At 38.3% G+C, this 21,642-nt stretch overlaps 1 protein-coding gene across 10 annotated transcripts in view; it reads right to left on the reverse strand.

Annotated features, from left to right (window-relative positions):
* Positions 1-770: 770 nt before the first annotated feature.
* The window catches only part of SWT1 (SWT1 RNA endoribonuclease homolog), a 32,952-nt gene continuing 12,080 nt past the window's right edge, over positions 771-21,642 (reverse strand). For 4 of the 10 annotated variants that reach the window (XM_048947088.1, XM_048947087.1, XM_048947089.1 and 1 more), the window contains 11 exons: positions 21,119-21,307; positions 20,468-20,561; positions 18,786-18,922; positions 17,791-17,978; positions 16,462-16,600; positions 15,565-15,710; positions 13,963-14,171; positions 12,124-12,246; positions 4,590-4,656; positions 3,651-3,715; positions 771-1,597 (listed from right to left, as the gene is read on the reverse strand). In XM_048947088.1, coding sequence (XP_048803045.1) covers positions 1,492-1,597; positions 3,651-3,715; positions 4,590-4,656; positions 12,124-12,246; positions 13,963-14,171; positions 15,565-15,710; positions 16,462-16,600; positions 17,791-17,978; positions 18,786-18,922; positions 20,468-20,561; positions 21,119-21,307 — 1,463 coding nt within the window. In that variant the 3' untranslated portion in view covers positions 771-1,491. The other 6 variants (XR_007377464.1, XM_048947091.1, XM_048947090.1 and 3 more) reach the window with 6 other exon arrangements.

The raw sequence follows: 21,642 nt of genomic DNA on the forward strand, positions 1-21,642 counted from the left end.
TCTAAAATGGAGTGTATTCTAACAAGGAGAGTCTGCATGAGAAATCCAAAGTAGTTGTGATCAGTCTTCCTCCAAAGTTTATCAGAGCTGTGAGCCCTCCTCCTTGGTTAAGCAAAGCAAATACAGTGTGCTTAAGTGGCTCTAGTTTCCTGCTTGTGTGGTACAAACTATCAGGAAAGCAACTTAGACAGCTATGGGACACAATTTCAGTGAAAATATCCCCCAAAATGAATAACTTTTAGAGGCCATAAGATTCACTTCAGTTAAGGAGGAGAACTGCACTAGATTGCTCTCCAGGGAGTTAGGCAGAGTGAGAACGGAGTTGATGAAAGCAATGCTGTCATTGAGAATTAACTGACATTTATTATAACAATATATTAAATTTTTATAGTAAACATTTTACAATCCAAAAGTTAATATCAAAATAAACACTTGCTGAACTTTACCAGTCATCTGTCTCTGTACAAATACATAAAAGAGGTAGGTTTAAAGACCACAGCAGCTTTGGAAATGGCTTTTAGAAAGTTTTGTTGACTTAATTAAAGCAGTTTTGGAGAGCAACAAACAATAGATTTGAATAGAGTTGTCACCTGAAAGCAGGCAAACCACAGGTACAACACACAGGGAAAGAGATGACTTTGTAAGAAAAGAGGATGAGAAGAATGAGGAATTCACCAAAAGAGTTTCTCTAGCAAGTTTCTACTGTACGAAGATTAAGTGGATATTTTAAAAAGAAAAACACCACTTTCAATTTGATAACATTTTAAGGGTTTTCTTTTTTCTTTTTTTTTTTTTTTTTTTTTTTTTTTTTTTTTTTTTTTTTTTTGGAAGTATAATTCGCATGCCTAATTAGAGACCGTTCAGGTTTCAATGCTTTTAACAGATTTGAGTTTTCAATGGAAAAGGTATTCAGGATCTTCTGACAAAAGCACTTAAAGAGAGGCCCAGGACAAACATCTACATGACAGTGAACATCAGTCCACTTCTTTCCTTACCTTCTCTGTCCAGCCTTAGGTAGTGCAGTATGCAGGAGGCTCGCATTGCATTTGTGTTTAAATCCCTCCTAGCTGTAAGAATGGCAAGCATCGTGCCTCTAAGGTTTTGCATCCAACTGTGCTCATTCCACTCCTTTCAAGAGCTTTGAATATCATATTTTCTATTTTCCCCGGCACTTCCAAAAAAATCAGCAAAAAAACCCCAGACTTACTGATTTTTCTATATAACCATGTAATCATTAGTAATAGTTCTAACTTCCAACTCACAAAATATCACAAAACTTTTATCAGACCCGAGATCTTCACTTGAAACAGGAAATGCTAATAGTTAAGAGTCAAAAGATCTTTTTTTCTTCCTTCAACTCAATTATAAAAAGCACCGTTGAGGAAAAAAAGAAGGCAGTTTTGGCTTCCTGAACATTCCCTCTCACTGCTCTCCTGTCTTCATTTGGACCAAAATCGAGGGGTGAACACTGTGGTTTCAGACCTTGTGATGTCAAAGCCACCCCCTGGTCTTTGCTTCCATGTGTGCAGATGCATGATGCTGCTTGATGCTGTGATGCAGCTCAGCCAGCTGGCAACAGCCCACCTCTAATCTTCCTCTAGAGAAGAAAAGATGGTTATTAGGACACGAGAGACATCATTTTGTAGACAGGAACATTTCAGTATACTGCTTAAAAATTCAAAGGAATAAATTCTACTGTTGCACTTCAATACTGCCAAAAGCAGAGAATACTTAGTATCTCTGGAAATCTGAATGTTACTTTAAAGCAAAAGACTAAATTTATTCCACAGATAGCTAATCATTATGCGCTTCCAACTGTACTCTGCAATGAAATGTTTAAAAAGGAACAGCCTTGAGGGTACACAGCAAGCATGACTTCATTCTTCTCAACACAAAACTGTCTTCGGCTCATACAAAACACTGCTGTTTCTCACGGGGTGAAAGAGCTGCAAGTCAGCTCTGTACATTTCTGTCCCACAGGGTGAATGGGTCCGTCCCAGGCACGCTGCATCAGACTGACGCGGGCATGAGAGAAATCTGACCAGCTTCGCAGTGCACTCATTATCTACACTGCCGTTTCCAATAATGAACGCAAACCTGACCGTATAGGAAGCAGCCCAGCAGGATGAGGTGGTGGAGTTGTCCCTTACATGGGAGGATGTGCAGCATGTGGAGCTTTGCCTCTGCTGGGCAATTGGCAGAACAGGGGCTCACGGGTACAGATGGCAGCAGACTGATGCTGTGACTGGGATGGCTATGCCACAGCCTGCCTGATAGGTGGAGAAAGTGGATGAGGCCCTTACAGGCAGCTGCCGGCTACTCTGATGCCTGAGCAGCAGCACAAGCACGGTGCAGGGGGTTCTGCACAGCACTGCCGGGGGAGGAGCCCATGGGAGCAGGTGTGCGGCCAGGCCTGACAGGACAAGAACTGAAACAGAGATGTGGCTGAGCATAGTGCCCTGGCACAGGCTGCATGGAGGCTGGGTAGCCACCCCTCAGGCTGCCCACTTGGGTGTGACGCTGGGTGACGTGTTCATGGGCCCTGCTGAGCAAGGAGGTCAGGCTGGGTCATCCCCAGAGGCCTCTTCTACCTCAGACATCCCGCAGTTCTGTTCTGTTACAGAAGCATAGGACACTCCCGGTTGGAAGGACCCATGAGGATCGTGGAGTCCAGATCTGGGCTCCACACAGGACCACCCCAATCCAAATCCTGGCAGGTCACAGCTAAATCTTATCTATACCACAGATAGCACGTAAGGGGAACTCTGAAGAAAATATTTACCCACCTTTTAATAACCACTTTTGGTTTATTATAAGTAAATATTTTTTGGCTTTTTAAGAACTCTACTGAACTGGGATTTACAAGCCCCTGACTACACAAACTCAGGAAAAACTTATGAACCAGAAACTTTCCAACAAAGAACTAAGACTTGCACATTTATTTCAGACTAATGTTTTTAAGGCCTTGAAAAACATCAGCTGTGCAACAGAACATTTATTTTCCTGCAACTGAACCATAAAAACCCTCCTAAAATAGATACAGTAATCAAAATCTTAAGTTGGCTTCTCCATTTTTTTCCACAGTAATTACTAACCACAGAGTAACACACAATAGTGTAATTTATAGCCTTAAGAACAACGGCCACAATGCAGCACACAGCTGCACACACACCCAGTTTCCTGTGCCACAGGGTTTGAAAACCACAGGCTTTTTTCCTCTGTGGACTTCAGCAAAGTTTTCACAGTGATTACGAGCTCAGTTTCAAAGAGAACTGCAGGTACACTGAAATTAATTTAAATGCTCTTCCATGTTCTAAGCCCCCTTGAATGGATGCTGACTACACTGGCCCTGCCCACTGAAAAACCAGCAGTGCAAAACCAGTACAGCAAGGCAGGCCCAACACCTCCCCTCGTGTCAGACACCTGGACAGCTCTGTGCCAGTGCTGCTGCCTCATCTCTAAGCACATCCTTCCCTCACCCACTCTAGTCTAAAAGCCTATAACAAAATTCTCCCCGTTTGTCTTCTCTATCCCTTTCCTACAGAAGCAATTATTTTACCTAACAGAATAAGTTCTCTTACTGCACTCAGGCCCACACAGTGCACGAAACCCTGCCCAGAACCCACCTGATTGATCGATAAGTGGCTTACCGATACAACTCCTGTGAGACACAATCATAGAGCTCCTCGGCAGAAAATACAATGCTGCTATTTATCTAAAACAAATAACAAAGAATTACTTGCAGTAATTTACCAAATATTGCACACCAATTGAATTATGCAGCTAGTATGACATACCATTACTGTATTACTTAACAGGCTCTCAAGCTGAGACTGTACATAAAAGAAAAAAAGTCACATGCAGCATAAAATCAATTATCACTAACTATTATGAGTGCATACAGTGTGACTGACAAATACCACTCCGGCCCCATTTTCTCACAATTCCTGCAAAAACACACATCTTCCTTCCTTCTGTAATCCTAAAACAACCAAAAGAAGTTCTGACTCACTTTAATTCCATGCATACAGTCATTCTATATGTGCAGGGCTGGAAAACAGTAATTTCTTCTATGGGAGAGGACCGAAAATCTGAAATATCTTTGTGTTCACAGGAAAAACACAGATATCCTATTGTAAGCACTTACTCATTTCCTCTTCTTAAAATCCTTCAGCACTGAAAAATTCAAGAAGAGCTGGTAATTTCTGTTTATCCTTTTTTAAATTTTTCTGCCAACTGTAGCCAGTATTCTCCACAGTCGAACGCTCCATCTTCTAAAAACGCTTATTAGCTCAGGCTGTTTTGGTGTCTTCAGCTTCGAGGCTTTTCTTACGAAACATTCATAACAAGTGAGTGCTCCAAAACTCACAGAAGCAACTCTAGTACTGGTATAGATTCTAATAATTTTTGTAGGTTTTGCCCAACCATACATCTTAGGTGTAATATCCAGTAAAGTAAATAAAAGCTAATCTTCAAAATTCTAGCTTAATGGCAATGAACTGCTAAGACAGCTAAACCCCTAAGTACTTTAAATCAGAATGAACTGAAATAGGAGTGCACCTGACAAGATGTTAAAGAAAACTTTATACCTTGAAGCTTATGAGGAAGTTATAGAGTGTCCAAATATCTTGGAAACTACTGTTCGGAGTCAGAACTCTGAAAAAGAAAAGGTTTTGTTTTTTTTAAGTATGCCAAAGGAATCCATGAAATAATTAAAAACCAGCAATCAGATACGCTTCATTAAAAAAAAAATAAATTAGTTTCTTTAAACAAAAAATAAACTCTTAATTTTTGAAGATTTTTTCCTCCCACTCATCCCTTTCCATTTCTCAAGCCAGCCGTGTTCTTAGTTTTCTGAAAAACCCAAGTAAAATGTGTTAATAAGCAAATAAATAACGTTAAATCCTCAGTGAACTTTATAGAGGTAGTCTGGAGAGTCACAATAATTTCTCCTGGGTTTATAACATAAGAAGAGGCCTAACATTTGGCTCAAAGCACTACAATATCTTCAAATGAAAGACAATTGTTTAAGGATCAAACACTGCAGTACATGGAATTCAGAAAAAAAAAAATTGGTAAGAGAAGAGCCTACACATTAACTTCCCCCACAAATCCTTAACAGGTCAACATTCATCCTCCTACTGCTGTTTCCAACTAAGCAGCAGTTGGACGACAAGCTCCAGGCCTGGAGCACATGGGCAGGGATTTTACACCGCAGCCACTATTTTAAAATTCCTTCACATTCCTTCCATCTCCATTAGCTACCATTCTGTTCTATGGAAAGCAGAGACTTTATAAGAGATGTACATTTGAAAAGCTATACATGTTTTCATACATTTTTACTCTGCACCTATTTAACCACTGCTGCTGCTTCTCTCCTAACATTACATCAAAAGTACTTCAAAAGCAAACCCATGGACACCCTTTGCCTTTCCAATTCGTTCAGCTGTGCAAAATCAAACTACGAATGGCCCTCTGTCACACACTGCAACTTCTGATTACTTCAAAAACTCTGCTCTGAGCAACTGCTGGCAAGGCTGGAATGCCATGAAAATGCAATTTGTCCTGGCTGCAGTGTGGGTCTGTGCAGCTTTCTGAATTCAAGTTACAGAAAGGCATGTTACACAGAGATACAGAACGCCAGTATGGGTGCCAGCTACAAAGCAGGAGCTAACTATTACTTCTGGAGCAGAGGGGAGGAAGGAGAGAACCAGACTTAACAATTTATACCTCAAAAGCAACTGGGCTTCCCACCCCATCTGGGATGTTTGTTTCCCTACCATCAGACAGCTGGCAGGACAATGCAGACAGATATGATATCAAGAATGGACAGGAAACAGCTCACAACAGGATCCCATACCTGGCTGGGAAAAATGCAAAGTCTATCTGGAAAGGATCAGAAAATTTACTCAGGGAGTAGAAGAAAAACACAATGTGGCAGGGAAAGCAGGTCAGCCTGCCAGCCACTAACAGACACTGAGCTCACAGACAATGAGACAGAAGGCACACACACACAAAGCCAAAGCAGAATGTGCAGCAGCTGCTCTCAGAATTCAGCCTGTGTTCACTCTCAGTGTTCCTCCTCCCTGAGCTGCACAGAGGCTGGCGCTGTTCAGCTAATGGAGCCATCTGATGGCAGCAGCCTGATGGACACAGGGCTCAGCCACGAGGCTAAGCGACTTCACTGCAGAAAAGTAAGCTTCTGGACACAGGGATCCGATCTTCTGCCTTATCTAGGGTATAGTGAGTGAAGAGGAATTGCCTTGGGCAGCATGTAAGATATGTAGGACAGTTAATGTTTACAACTAACAGAATGCATTCCTATGTTTTAATAGAAATATATAAAAAAAAAAAAAGAGAGAAAAACCCCACAGAACGTGTGGGCTATCTGACATTGTTTTTGTGAAAGCAACGCATCAGTCTGGTTGAATGGAAGGCATTGCCATCATCAGTAAGTTCTCAAGGTGTTCGTCTGAAATTTTTGATTAACTCCTATTCCTCCTGTATTTCATCCTTGACAATAACTGTTTGCAAGCACACATTACAGCAAAAAGTGATGACACAAATCATACCAGATAGTGAAGTGTGGGGTATTATTCTCTGGTGCAGTGGAATTCCAAGGTCACAGCCCCCAAGCAATAGGTGAGGATGTGGCTGGGGGGGGCTGCAGACACCTTTCTATCTCAGCGATGCTTCCGGGAGCACAGCCTGAGCCTGCACACATACCCCTCCCCCCTTCCCCAGCCCTTTCCTCCCGTGTCTGTAATAGGAATGGGGAAGGCCGCATTCCTCAGCTTGCCCCTGTCTCCAAACTGCTACTGAGAGGAGTTCATTAATTTCTCTTTGGTATCTTTTCCTATAGCACCTATTTCTCAAATAAGGACTCTGCCATTGCCTTTGTTTGCTCTGTGCTCTGGTAAGAGAGGTGTTATAAAAGTCTCTGTCTTAGTTTCAGCTGGGACAGAATTGTTTTCTTCAGAGTGCCTGGTATGCTGCCTGGTATGATTTTGGTTTTAGGAAAAAAAACAGTGTTGAGAACACTGGTGTGTGCAGTTACTGCTAAGCAGTGTTGCACAGAGCCAAGATCATTCCAGTTTCCCATCTCATGCTAACAAAGTGCTGGGAGGGGACAAATTAGGACAACTGACTTAAACTGGCCAGAGGGACATCCCGTGTCATACGACACACACGGAAGGAGAGTTTTGAGGGGGTTGGGAGTTCTTCTTGCTCTATTCCAGTGGCTGGGGGCTAGCTGGGCACTGGTTGGTGGGTGGTGAGCAATTGCTACTGCTTAGCTCCTTGTATACATTCACAACTATTATCCTTTTTCTTTTCTCTTACTTTTATCTCAATCCATGAGTTCTATTTTTGTTTTTCCCCAAGTTCTCTCCTCCATCCCTCTGGAAAGAGGAGGAGGGACGGAATGACTGTATGGTGTTCAGCAACCTCCAGGTCAAACCACAGCAGTCTGGTACGGAGATATCATCAGATTATATCATCAGATTCGAATATCTGACTGCTACTCTATACACTGCATTCAAAAATTGGCAAGCAATGTTTTTATGCCAACTGAAAATGGACTCACAAATGTATAAAAAAATTGATGATTTTTTCAGCGCTCTTGAAATCTCAAATTCCTTTATCAAAACACAAAGCAAGGCTGCAGATTTTTCACTGTTCACAGGACCATCTCTAGCTAGTGTATCAAAATGCATGAAACTGTTTGCCACAACTTGGGTCAGCACTCCACTCCACCCTCCCTGTACCCTGGTTCCAGTTCAGACAGTGGAAACTGCAGACGATGAGCTGCTGCCATGATGTTGCACCTTGCACGGCAGCGGTGCCACCGTATGGGCTGGGCTAAACCACATGCAGTTGAACGCCAGGACATGCCTGGCTTAACCCTGTGAGGCCCTGGTTAACTTCCATGTCAGAAGATCAGAAAGGCAACAAGGAATTAGAAATGGAAACACAAAACTTCTGTGCCACCCAAAATCTTGGTAACTCAGCAATTCCTCATTACACTGCTGTAGTAAGGAACAACAAGCAATTTAACAGCTTCTCTTCGGTCGTCAAGAATGTCTTGGGTTTCACATAAATTAATAATAATAACAAAACCAACAAATGACTAGTGCTAGTGTATTTTCAAATGGGATTTTCTCTCTGTTTTACTTCCAGAAGGAGATGGCATAAAGAGAAAGACTGAAAGTAAAGCTCTGAACGTAGAGACTTCCGATGAAAATAACTAAATATCTTAGCAGTCTCAGGGAAGAAAGAATTTACTAACTATGCATCAAGAAAAAGACATCTCAATTCCCTACGAAAGGCCAAGGAACCAGTTTCTCTGCATCTGCTGAACTGTTTTCAAATCAATAGGACTGTTTTTAAGTTAGTTAACTGCAAAACATCCAACTCAAAGATAACATCGGATACGGTAACACTGCACTGCCTTTCTGAGAAGACCTCTAAAAAATTACACTTTAAAAAGTTTAGATGAGAAATTAATAAACCAGTGCTTTCCGAATTGTAAACATATTATAAATTCCACTCTACTACAGAATTCAGGTTACTTCCTGCAGTAGGTAACAGATACCTGCATACCTTGCACTGCATTGGTACAAATGTCTGAGTTCTGTAGCTAACAGTACTTGCTATAAGCCATTTTTTGTGAGCAATTTTGAAGTTGACATGTGAACAAAGTATTTTTTTTTTCTTAGTGTACAGCTTAAAAAAACACCAACCAACTAGAAAGAACTACATAGATTCACCGAAGACAAAACACACTTCTGATTTTGAAAAGGGTTTCACATCTAAATGAACTTGGTCGGGAACCACAACACAGTAAGGTTCCATGTCAAACTCCCCAGTGGGGCATGCAGACCCTCGAATCAGAATTTACCCTCTGTCGAATGAAACTTGGTTTACACAAACACTTTCAGACACACTTAAATGCTGCCAATAAAGCTTTCAAAAGGTTAAGAAAGCTGTTTCTAGCATTCCAATCACTATGTTAAAGCAAGACCAACAAGACATAAGAAGATATTTCAGAAGACTAGCCATAAAAGGCTACAAGCACTTCCAGTCCTCTACTGGCACACACCTCAACTTCAACAGGTGAAAAGTTAAACACATCCTCAATGCGTAGAGAGGAGGGAATTCCAGTACGTACACCCCAGCAGCCATTTCTTGTGATGCATTCTGCATTTCTTCAAACAGAATTTCTGAAGAACTAATCATCTGTGATAAATAGTTAAACTTTTCTTCCCTCCAAACGTGAAAGGCCCAAATACTTTTCAGTGGGATCAGTGGAAGAACTTTTAAAGTGATGAAAAAATTGGCACAAACTTGGAAACCATGAGTTGCATAAATTCTTCTGTTGTTCAAAGAGCTACTTGAAAACCAAAAAATATTTCAAGGATCAGGACCCACAATGGGCCCTTTGTAAACTAGTTCAAAATAATATCTAACACAACTAACAATACTCAATACAATACTAGCGTAAGTCATCGCTGAAAAGATGCAGAAATACTGCTCAAAGCAATTAAAAACAATTTATATACTTCAGTTATATAAAACGACTTGCGGACCAATATCACTGCTTTGGAATAAAGTGAAGACTGCCAACAGATTTTTCTTCCTACTCTTCCCACCTTTGGCATTTTATAAATAACGTAGTACACTTGCTTTAAAGCATCCAGAGAAGCACTCGGGTAATCTCCAAAACGCTGAGAGCAATGGATGAGGTGCTGAGTTTCGGTAATACTGCACACCTGAGAAACATTTCATGGCTTCACAAGTAGACGTACAAACTTTGGAGATTTAATCATCTTTCTCTGTTGTGAATCCATGTTATACACACGAGCACGTACCATGCTCTTCTCTATGTAAAGGGGAAAGGAGCCATTTGTGCTCACTTTTTCATCAGTAAATTTCAAGAAGACAGTGATAGAACAGGAGCTCCCATGATCAGCCACATCTGAGACAACTATGAAGTAATGTTTTGTTTGCACGGAGCCCTGCTGCCAACAGGGAGGTTACATACAGATGCTAGCCGTACTAGTTATTGCCTTTACTGTAACACTGCCCAACATCTATGGCATACAGCACATTGCCATGTCATTTCTGTTCTGCTATCAATGTCACTGTAGGAAGAAACAACGATAAAAGTCTGTACTGCATGACGGAAGTCTCGAGGGCAGGGTAAGATGCACAGAGCTGTTGGTGAGAATTCTCCCAAGAAGCAGCCTGTTTTTCATAATATCTGTATTTGTCACAAGCATGTTCAGGTTAGGAGGTCTGAACAGACACAGCAGTGTTGCAGAATCTGTTTGTTTATGAGGAAGTGGACAATCACACACTTATCTCAAGAAGAGCAACTGTGTTTTTCTAACTGTTTTTAACAACTACAAAGCCTGAACTTCTAATGCAGCTGCACTTTCAACACAACTTATTTTTAAATATTCCAAACTTTCACAAGAGTTTTTTTCTTATTTGTTTTAGATAGCAAGGAACAGAAGCTACCATGATTTGTCACTAAACCTTTACTGTCTCCAAATTTTCAAGTTAAAACTTTTTCACTACTTTTTCTCCAGATGCTTCATTTTCTGTAATCACACCAATTGCTGTAAAATACTATTTAAAAAAAAAAAAAAAAGAAAATATATACACGTTAAATTCAGCCTCAGAAGCATTGAGATACTCTGGTAAAATGAGCCTCCTCACTTTCACAAACTTCAATTTTCTGTTTTGATATCCAGTTATAAATATATACCATGTATGTGTTCTGTATGTTACACATGTAACTGCAGTGACCTAAAAGCACAGCTGCTGACTCCAGCTGGAAAACCTACTCAGAAACCTCACACTAAGATGAAAACAGACACGTTTTACTGCTCCTGAATTTCCTGACCCACGACGCCCCCTACTGCAACTCCAGAGACAAATTCACAGCAAGCTTTTCAAATTGAAACACTTTAAGAAAACCACTTTTATTTACAGAACTAATAATAGTAGTATAGTAATAATACTGTAGTTTAGTAGTAGAAAAATTTAAGAGTATTTCAGAATTATTTCATAAATGTTACTGAGTTTCAGCATAATCACGTGAAACAGAAAATAGATTCTTCATTTCAACAAAGGACCTGAGTCCTGTTTGCCTCAAGCACTTTTTTAATCAAAAGGCACATTTTCTGAAAAACAGATGTCTCTGACATAATGGCAGACCTTGTTATTTTAGAGTTCTTCCACAAGGGGAAATATAGAAGATAGGTTGCTTCCAGTAAGAGAAAAGAAAAAGTGTCAGAAACACCTCCATTAAGGATGCTTACAGCAGTATCTGTAACTTCAATCACAATTGCAAAGCAGTTCCCATAAGTACCCTTTACAGGACATGAGCAGGAAATGGAGAGAGCTGCACAGTCGAGAGAACTTGAAGCATTCTTCTGTAGCTGTTCCTGCTGCTGGTTAAACTTCACTGCTACAAAACGAGGACCATGTAAAGACTGCACAAGAAATACCTTCATCTTTCTGCAGTCCATATTTATTGTTCAGCACACACACAAAATAAAAAAAAAAGGAGGAAGAAGGAACAGAGGGAACACTATTCTGCCACAGCAGAGTTCAGCTTGTTACCACTGCAGCAGCACAGGTTTTGACTCATAAAGAATACTCTATAATTAAGTAACAATGAAATCTCAAAATTCCATTTAAACATTAGAAATATACCCAACTCCAGCAGGCCTCACATTTGAAAAAATAAATGTTCTAAATGATTCTCAGCTCTTGCCACCAGAGCTAATGCAGCATTTAACCACGTCACAGCTGCTGTAACACTACAAGCAGTGCCAGTGGCTTGTCATCACATCAAAACAAGTTCTAAGTCATAAAAGAAAATTCACTACAAGAAATCTGGTGGCCTACCAGTTAGCTAGTTATTTCTTATTGATTATTGATTAATTATTCTTTCATTACCAATAAACCGTACTAGATATAATACTGAGATATTACTGAGAATTATGAAACTAAGCATGCACATGTAACCTCTAGTTTGGCACCAATAGTTAAGTGACTTTTAGGACTCCGTGACTGCTGTTCTTATGACTTACGACTAGCTGAAATGCTCACCTATGAATTCCTTCAAGGATATAATTCACAGCTGCTAACAGTTTCTGCAGTCCCGAAAAAGCTTCTTCGAATGAAGACTTTGCAATTACTGTGTTGGACTCTAACTTCTGGAAAATTTCAAGCCTAATATTACAAAAACAAATATGAAACAAAGAAAAGCAGTAAATAAAAATCCTTTAAATTCATTGTTGTTTGTATGCACTGCATTCTGACTATTTATAAGGCAAGGTCAAACATCAATCTATATTATAACCACATAGTCTAAAGAAGTCTAGGAAGCCTATGCCCTACAGTTGTTATTCTCTGCTTAAAATTTTCCTTGTCAACTCTCTAACAGTATTTTGCCTCTAACCATTACCTAAACAGATTTATCATTAAACTTTACTTGAAATGAAAACATCTCTTCATATGTAACTTGAGCAAGCCTCTGCAAACCCCCCGGAAGAGGGTGTTTAGGCTGAAGAAGCAAAGAAAATTGTTTTCTATGTACTTTTCCAAGCTTTTTCATTTTCCGTATTTAGTGGATCAGGGCTGACACCTTTCCTTCAGTAGTTGCAGCAGTGGGACCAGAAGCTGCATTGCATTCACAAAGAATAAGCTCCACTGATGGGAAACAAGCAGGATTTTTTTGATGTAAGACGAGTGTGAAATGACCAACAATTCTAGAATGTTGTATTTTCTTCACACCACAGTCTTTAACAGGCAGCGAGATCCAACAACTCGGCTCCATTTTTATTTCAAGAGGTATTTTTGAAATAGATTTTCCTCATGAAACAATGTCTATTTGCAACCACGAAATTGAGAAATATCCCAGCCAGAGAACCAACTATCCCCGCTCTGGAGGTGGAATTGTTTTACACTGCTTTCTGATGCAGATCCTCATTTGGCCAGAACAGCACATGAAGTCATCTTCCAGCCAGCTTCAATTCAGATTAATCTGCATTGGTGTAAGCCCAAAAGAATTATTGGTGCAGCTCCACAGCATACTGAAAGGTTAGTTTAGAAGTGGCATGGGTAGAGTTATTATCACTGTCTGTTATATGAGTTCTTAACAGATAATTAAAAAAAAAATGTTCCTTTATGCTTGTCAGAACTCAGAGCCCACGTCTCAAAAAAGATTTTAGATTAAGACTACAGAAACCTCACAGTATTTATTCATGCTTTTTTTTAATAACATGCAAAAAAAAGCAGTGTTGAAATGATTTTCAAGCAGAGTCTTCAAAAATAAAAAAATAAAAAAACAGATTTAAGACTTCTATATGGAGGGACTTTTTTTACATGCAATTTTGAGCTTATGTGAGAAATGAAATGAATGAGCAGACTCTGCATTTGGATACTTCACCTTTAAGGTGAAGAAATTTGCTTAAAAACTATTGGAAAACTATTTCCAATAAATTAAGGTTTAAAAAATAATCTAAAAAGTGCTTTTGCATAGGGTAGTGCAGTTCCACAGGGTTTGAGAAGGAAAACACAGAGCTTGAATGCCTCTTTCTATGGAAAAAGATTAAATTTTCATTGAAGTCTCCCATTTGTGCACCTTATGAGCTCTTCAACACTGAAGTCTTAAGTAACTCATTCAATTAAGTTACTCATATGCTGCCAGGAAAAAGAACAGCAGGCTATACAGATCAGTGACTGCATCTATATAACAGTTCTTATGCTCCTCACTGCTTTGTGTGAAATGTTTGTTTGGTTTTTTTTTTATGCTTTCATTAATTTCAATTAATTACTAATAGCTTCTTCTCTAAAATGAGCAAAAACAAGCAGTTCGTACAGTATTTTTGAATGGAAATGACGTAAAGTTATGTTTAACTTTGACATTTCTGTAGTACATCATACCTGTACAAATTCATTGTATTCCATACACCCTCAAGGACTGACCAGATCTCTTGGTGCCTGTCTTCTTGAGCAACGTGCATGCTTGCAGGCAGCCCTTTTTCTCCACAGTTTTGGAGATTTGGTATTGTTTCTTCCATTCTTTCGCACAGAGAACTTTTTGAAAGAATCATGCTGTCTTCAGATGAATTCTGCTCACTGCCTGATCTCGCCTTAAAAAAGTTTAGAAGCAAATACTGAATGTATTTAATTTCCTATCTTAAGGAAATTTGAAAACTTTTAATTGCTTCAGGTTGCTTTTGCTGTTGTTAAGGTAGTGCTCAAAAAAGCAAGGCATATCTTTCCAACTTTAATCATCCTTATGACAGTCTCTGTATCTAATGCACCTCTCAGCCTTTTACCAAGATTTTCCTCTATAATTGTAGATCAGGAAACAGAAGCAAAGGTTAAAACCCTACATCAAAGCTTCACAGGTAAGTTTCATCAAAGCTTTCACAGGTAAAATCAACTACAACACTCTTACTTGCACATGGAAAGACAACACTGCTCGCTCTCTCATGAGTGATGGCACACTCCTCTGCAATAGCAGAAATATTCATACATCAGTGGCGAACCAACACAGGAGATGTATCCAGGTTAAACTGATGTGACACAAACAAGTCTGTTAAATGACATTTCCTTATGAGGTCAAAAGTCACATAAGCACAGGAGGAAACAAGCTTTCAGAAAGCTTCCTTCTCAGTGTGGCACTGATCACAGAATAGTGGCTGACTGCAATGCACGCAGAACTTAGGACTGCAGCAGAGAACCAAGACTCATGAACACAAGATACTAGATCATCCTTCCCTTCCTTGATCTTCCTCTTCTTCCTTTCCCTTCCAGCATTTTCCAAAAGTTAAAATAACTTTTTACAGGTATTCTGACCCGCACTCTTTTTTTCCACATGAAGAAAGATTTCAAGTCATCCAGGGTCACTATTCGCTTCGTATGCCACTACACTCAGAACTAACAATCATTGCAAACCAAGACACTGACATTTATTCCACAATAACTCATAGGTGAATTGCACGTAAGGCCACACTTCTCAGAGCACAAAAGGTATCAGAACACTCTTTACTAACTACCACAAAGCATACGGTATAAAAGAAGTCCCTCCTGTGTATGTATTAATACAGGAATACAGCTACTGAGACAAAGAAAGATGAAATAACGTGGCCAGGAATAATAATACAGGATTGATATAAAAAAATAAATCCTTAATTTTAATCCCTAAGATCATCTTTAACAGTTACAAATTCAATATAAAACCAAGATGTTTTTCCTGAAGGCAACTGAAGGTAAAGTTTTTCAGTCACATTCCAAATACTAACACATTTATATTAGAAAAAAGCCTACCAAGCATACATATAGAGATAGATGTTTGCTACAGGAAAATAGAAGTTAAATTTGGGGGGTTATTATAAAACAACCAATGTATTGCAATATTTTCTGCCATAATTTTTAAAAATTCTGTGAATAATTTAAATATCGAAGCCTGGTTTACAATACAAACACAGAGCAATTTCAAGAACCAATTAGGTGAACGAATATTGAAACACCTCTCACCTCTGTACATGTTTGGTATAGCTTATTCACTTTCTCATAAGCCCGGGGCAGCACTCCATCATAATCAGACCTCAAACTGAAAGCATGCAGTAATTTCTTGGTTTCCTGGAGCAAGACAACAGCTGTTGAGGTGTCCAGTGTTTTACCTGACATTTACATGTTAACATGGGAAATAAAAAAGTATAATAATTAGATGCTAAGCATTGTTAGCACTGCATTGTTAGGAGGCAATTTTAATACTCAAATATCTGAATTAACTAAGGTGGATATAAGGCCTTGAAAAATGTCTCAGAAACATCAGATAAAGAAACCTCAAGAGAAATATTAGCAATAGGGAGTAGAGCTAACATTTCTCCATCTTAACCAAGTCCTCCAAACTTATCCACAACCTGGCAAGAGGCTCTAGTGGCATATCTAACATAACAGATATGGAACAGCAATATCCCAGAGGAGCTGCATCTGTTAAAATCCAGTCCTTAAACAACACACTAAATAAATGGAAGGGTTCTTTTATTTTTCACTTTTTTTTTTAATTTTTTTTTATTTTTTTTTTTTTAGAACAAGCCACCCTGTCCTCATCCTCATTTACCACATAAAGTTCACTTTACTCCTCTACAAATTATTTATCAAATGCAGATCACTTGGCGATATGAAACACAGAAGGAAATGAAGATTATTTCCTTCCTAAAAATAGTTGAGAGACTTCAGTGACCAACACTGTAAACATTCTTTAAAATGTTTTTACATTGATTTTGGTTCTACATTACTAGATGGTAGAGCTGGGTGATCTTGTGGGTCTTTTCCAACCTTGGGGATTCTGTAATTTAACCATATAGAGTACATGCTCAGCTAAGACTACTTCTGTAACTGAAAATCAACATTCTTAGAGATTCTTACCTGTACAAAAGTGTTTATAGAGAAATTCAATAGTTGCAAGTAAGCTCCTTGGCACAACATAACCAAAAACAGCCACCCAGTGCTTTTTGTAGCACTGCAGTAAGTTTGCTAACGTCCATGGTGGCTTTAAATATAGTATCTGAAAGACAACACATTTCAAAAGTCAAACAGACATGTCCAGTTCTGTTCTTTAATAACATTACTTGCACTTGCTGAAGCAGAACTCCAACGATTCCTCAGAAATAAAGTTATATTTAGATTTAACAAACCAAAGTTATCTATTTAGAAATTTTGATTCAGCAATATCATTGGATAGGCAAAGATGTCCATGAAGAAGCATCCAATGCACAATAATAACCTTTCAACATTTGCATGATTTTTCATTCTCCTTTTCTCAAATACTCAAAACACCCTTTAGTAATCTCTTAATGCATTACCTATGTACAAAAGCCAGAACAAAAGTAAATATGCCTTTGATTTTCTACAATTATCCTTCAACTTCTTTTTAGTAAGAATAAGCACACTTTTCATAGCTGTGTCTATTATGTGCATATTACAATTAAATTGTAATTTATTGCTATGAAGTAAAACCAGAATTTGGAAAGATGTTGACAGGAACCAGTTAAGCTAATTGTAAATGCCTAATTACTTAGCAACTAATCAAAACTCCATCCTGTGAAATAGTAAGCATCCCATGCAAACAACTCTTTTAAGATCACAGAGGCATATGCACAGTAAAAGCAGTGTATAATTTAAAAATGTATTGTAACTGCATACTTATTTTATACGAACAGTACTTTTGAAAAAGCAAGTGCTTGGAGGTTAACATCCCTGTAATTATGTATCTGCAATGTAGTGTGTGAATAATTATACTCATGTGGTATATAAAAGCACTCTGATGGGAAACAAATGCTTTCAACAAGTGTAACGTTGTATAAAATATTATATATATTATATAAATCACATAAAATGTGATAGAATATTTTATTGAAGGATATATTTACAATTCAATGATTTAAACACACAGAAAAGTCTAAGTGCAGTGAAATTAATACAAAAAGTTTGGAAAATTCATACTGCACAGCCACATAGCCAGAATTTCTATTACCATATTATTATCACTGCAGGAATTACTGGTCAGATAGAATCATCTTGTCATAAAATGAAATTGTAAAATTAAACACTTAAGCAGACTGTTAAACAATTAAGCAGACTGTTACATTAATAAATTACAAGACTTAGCCGCCAGTTTAACATAGGTAAAGAAATCATTGAAATATTAAACCTCTTAATATTTGAAATACCAAGAAAGATGACATATGAAACTACCTCCATCCATAGGTTTCCAAATACAATTTTCATTTCAGTCTCCAAAATACAAGATAAAGCTTCTCCTAAGTTCTTTTCAAGATCTGGAATTATATTCGGAAATTGAGAAGTAAGATGAGTATCACTTCTTTCTGTTTTCTGGAAAGTAAGATGAGCATCACTTTCTTTTGTTTTCTGGAATTCTCTATCTGTAAAGCCAACAGCAATAAAAGATACTAATTGCAACAGCTTCTATAGCTGATATAGGCTGATAGGATACAAATCACTTGTTCCCGTAAATAAAAGACAGACTGTACTTTACACTGTGGTACAAAGCAGATAAGGTACACCTAATCAGATTTCAAGCATTTCCAGTTATACTCATTTGTACTGTGGATCTTTTTATTTATGAGCAACTAAACAAGACAATCTAATTTCCCCAAGGTATTATTCATTTGTGTTATCACTTATTCGTTCTTAAATACCTCAGATTATATACAGGCAGTGGAGCTATCAGCAAGCATGAGAAGATCACTGCTTACCACTGCAAGCTGTATTTGCATCTTTTGAAACATTAGCAAGTAACACAAGAATCTAGCTCTACTGATTGGGATGCTAGAAAAAGTAAAGGATGAGCTCAGTATAAAGGCTTTACAACTAAGCAAGAATAGAACCCAAACTCTTCAACTGGAAACATCAGTTTTCAGTCCTGTAACGTAGGACACAGTTTAAAGGACTGTAAACAAAGGTAATTCATGCTGTATTTCGTTTTGTTATTCTGTAAAATGAAAAGATGCCATGTGAATTTCCTCACATCGTAAGAGACAAATTTTTTAATAAAGGTCTCAAACTTTCAGGAAAGTGCTTACCTTAGAAAACAGAAAACCTATCCAAAACAAACACTGAGGATTCAAACTGTATAAAAATTGAGACTATATAACTATTTTTCCTCTCCTACACTGATCAGTAGGTCTCAAAAGCCAGTGTATGTTTATGCACACATTAAGCAAACTTACCACATTTCGACTGCTGCAGTTCCAGGCAGTTCAGATGCTTGTTAACATTCAGGTTCAGCAGAGCAGTAACCAAATCCACTTTACAGAGTGCCTTGACCTCACATACAATGGCTTTATTGCATAAATTTTTGTCATCTCTAGGAAAAGATAATTAATTTTTGTCATAAAACTGACAGTACTTAACATTATGTAATAAGTTATGAATAAAGCACTGAAAGATTTGAATCCTGTAAGCTTATTTTGTGATCTTCTGTATATAAGAAAGTACACCTTCTTATGAGATTAGAATCAGTTCAGAAAAAAAAAAAAAAAACAAATAGAAAATGAACTGAACTAGCTACTCTGAAAGAGTATTTGTTAGGCTCTGAGCTTGCTTTAAGAAAAACAAAACCACAAGTACTGCAGTAGTGATGCTTAGCTGCTATGATCTTAGAATGCAGACAAGGCTATGATTTGAAGACACTGATACCTTATTACACTGATATAATACAGCCCCATTTTCCATAAAGTGCTGGCTGAGTTATATTCACAGATACCACCCTGAAGCACATAAACTGTAGCACAACTGCTACAAACTTGTGCTCTGGTACTCTCTCACAAATTCCCATTGCTTACACTGATAAAGGCATTTTCAGATGAAAAGCACTTTAAAGGTCACCAGCAACACGTTCTGTTCTTTACTCAGAAAAATCTAAAGGGTGAGAGAGCTGGGGCTCTTCAGCCTAGAGAAGAGAAGGCTCTGAGGCGACATTATAGTGGCCTTCCAGTACTTGAAGGGGCCTGCAGGAAAGCCGGGAAGGAACTTTTTACAACAGACTTTTGTAGCAACAGAATGAGGGGAAATAGCTTTAAACTGGAAGAGAGTAGATTTAGACTAGATACTAGGAATAAAGTCTTTACTGTGAGGGTGGTGAGACACTGGAACAGGTTGCTCAGAGAGCTTGTGGATGCCCTCTCCCTGGAGGCATTCAAGGCCAGGCTGGATGGGGCTGTGAGCAACCCGGGCTATGGGAGGCATCCCTGTTTATAGCAGGGGGTTGGAACAAGATGGTCTTAAAGGTCCCTTCCAACACAAACCATTCTAACACTCTATGAAATAGTGTTTTCAGCAACAACCCAGTCTCACACATCAACTTACACAAACCAACTGATACGTAGATAATCAACTTTATTTCCTGAAACATACCAACCTGTTTATGGTCTAGGAATACTAGCCTTTTAAAAAATTAGCTTCACATCACTTGTATCCAAGTGTATCCAAACTAAGAATCAATTCCAGAAACTCAGCAGTTATCATGCTGTTTATCACCCTCCCCCAACCCAGAGGCAAACCCACCTGGGCAGCTAACTGGATCTCAGCCATTAATAAAAATACATTTTTTAATCTCATAATTCCATAATTTGTTACAAATTTGAGTAAGATTTTGAAAATTTGAGTTATTCTTTCAAAAATTTTCAAATTGAATAAACTTTACTTCAGGCTTTGTGCACTTGAAGGCAACTACAGCTACAATCTTCTTGTTTTACTGTACCCTTCTACAGCAGCTTCTAAGAGAGCAACTGCTCCTCAGAAGCTTATTCCAGAAGCAGCTCTTCGTTTTAAGATACGATTTGAAAATGCTGTATCTGGCATAAGACTACCTTAAATTTCGTAACAGCTCAAGAAACACCCAGGAACTCACGTGCACAGTATAACAACAGCTTGAGGAAAGAGGCTCTGGTACTGCAGACAACACTGTAACACACGATCATCGTTGTTCTCATCACACAGGCCATCTGCAAATTTAGTTAAAGCAGTGCTGACACGTATAGAAACAACTAAGCAGAAGAAACACTTCATTGCAGTCACGGTACTATTTTTAAATGCAGCACTCCCTAGACAAGGACAGAGTAGTGTATTCAAAGCACAGATCTGAGCTTTGAATTCCAAGGTTCTGCTCCTCTCAAAGAACACTACCGGTGGGGCAGAAAACTTCCAGTGAGCCCTGCACAAACTTCTCAGCATGTTAGATTCTATGACAATGAATGAAAAGCGTAAAACAGACCCTTAGCTTGTAGATTAAAAAAAAAAGAAAAAAGATGAATTTTCATTAAGTAATTACCCACATAGCAACTTAATAGATGCAATTTAAAGTGAGAAATAATCGATAAAATGACAGTGAACATCTGCATAATATAGCCATAGGATATGCTCTGAAAACTCCTGTAAGCAATTAGGAAGTTTTAATTAGCAAACTGCAAACTCAGAGCAAATACCATATTAAATTACAAATTTAGAGCAGAAGTTCACATGAGGATTAAGTACTCCAAGCCAAACTGACTGCATGTCTTACATATTTTTTGTGAAGCAAGTTGCATGGATTGCCCCCACAGTTTTGGATCCTGATTTTTGAGAGACGCATAGATGAACTGGACTGCAGGAACAGCCTTTTGTCGAACATGCACTAACATCTTCCCCTTCTTCAAGTTGTCCAACTCTTGCAAAACAACCCAGGGAATTATCAAGGCAAGTTTGCCAATCCCTACAATGAAAAAAAGGCCAAAACACAGACATTTTGTAAGGCCAACTGAAGTCCCACAGTTAAATTTTATTTCTAACACTTTATTTATATAAGCTCATGCTTTTTTTTTGTTTTTGTTTTTAACTAATAGTTTTCACATTTAGTGCTCAAGAAATACCTAGCATTAAAAACGAACCAGTGAAATCAACCAAGCTTCCTCTTTCATTAAACCTCAAACTAAAAGTTGGTTACAGGTTAAAAAACAAACAAACAAAAAAAAAACCAAACAACTACCAAATGAACAAGAGGAATAAAAAATTTTAATCAAGGAAGTATACTGACAGCAGTGGGTATCA

The sequence above is a fragment of the Lagopus muta genome, chromosome 5 (genome assembly GCF_023343835.1).
Source record: "Lagopus muta isolate bLagMut1 chromosome 5, bLagMut1 primary, whole genome shotgun sequence".
NCBI classification, from domain to species: Eukaryota; Metazoa; Chordata; class Aves; order Galliformes; family Phasianidae; genus Lagopus; species Lagopus muta.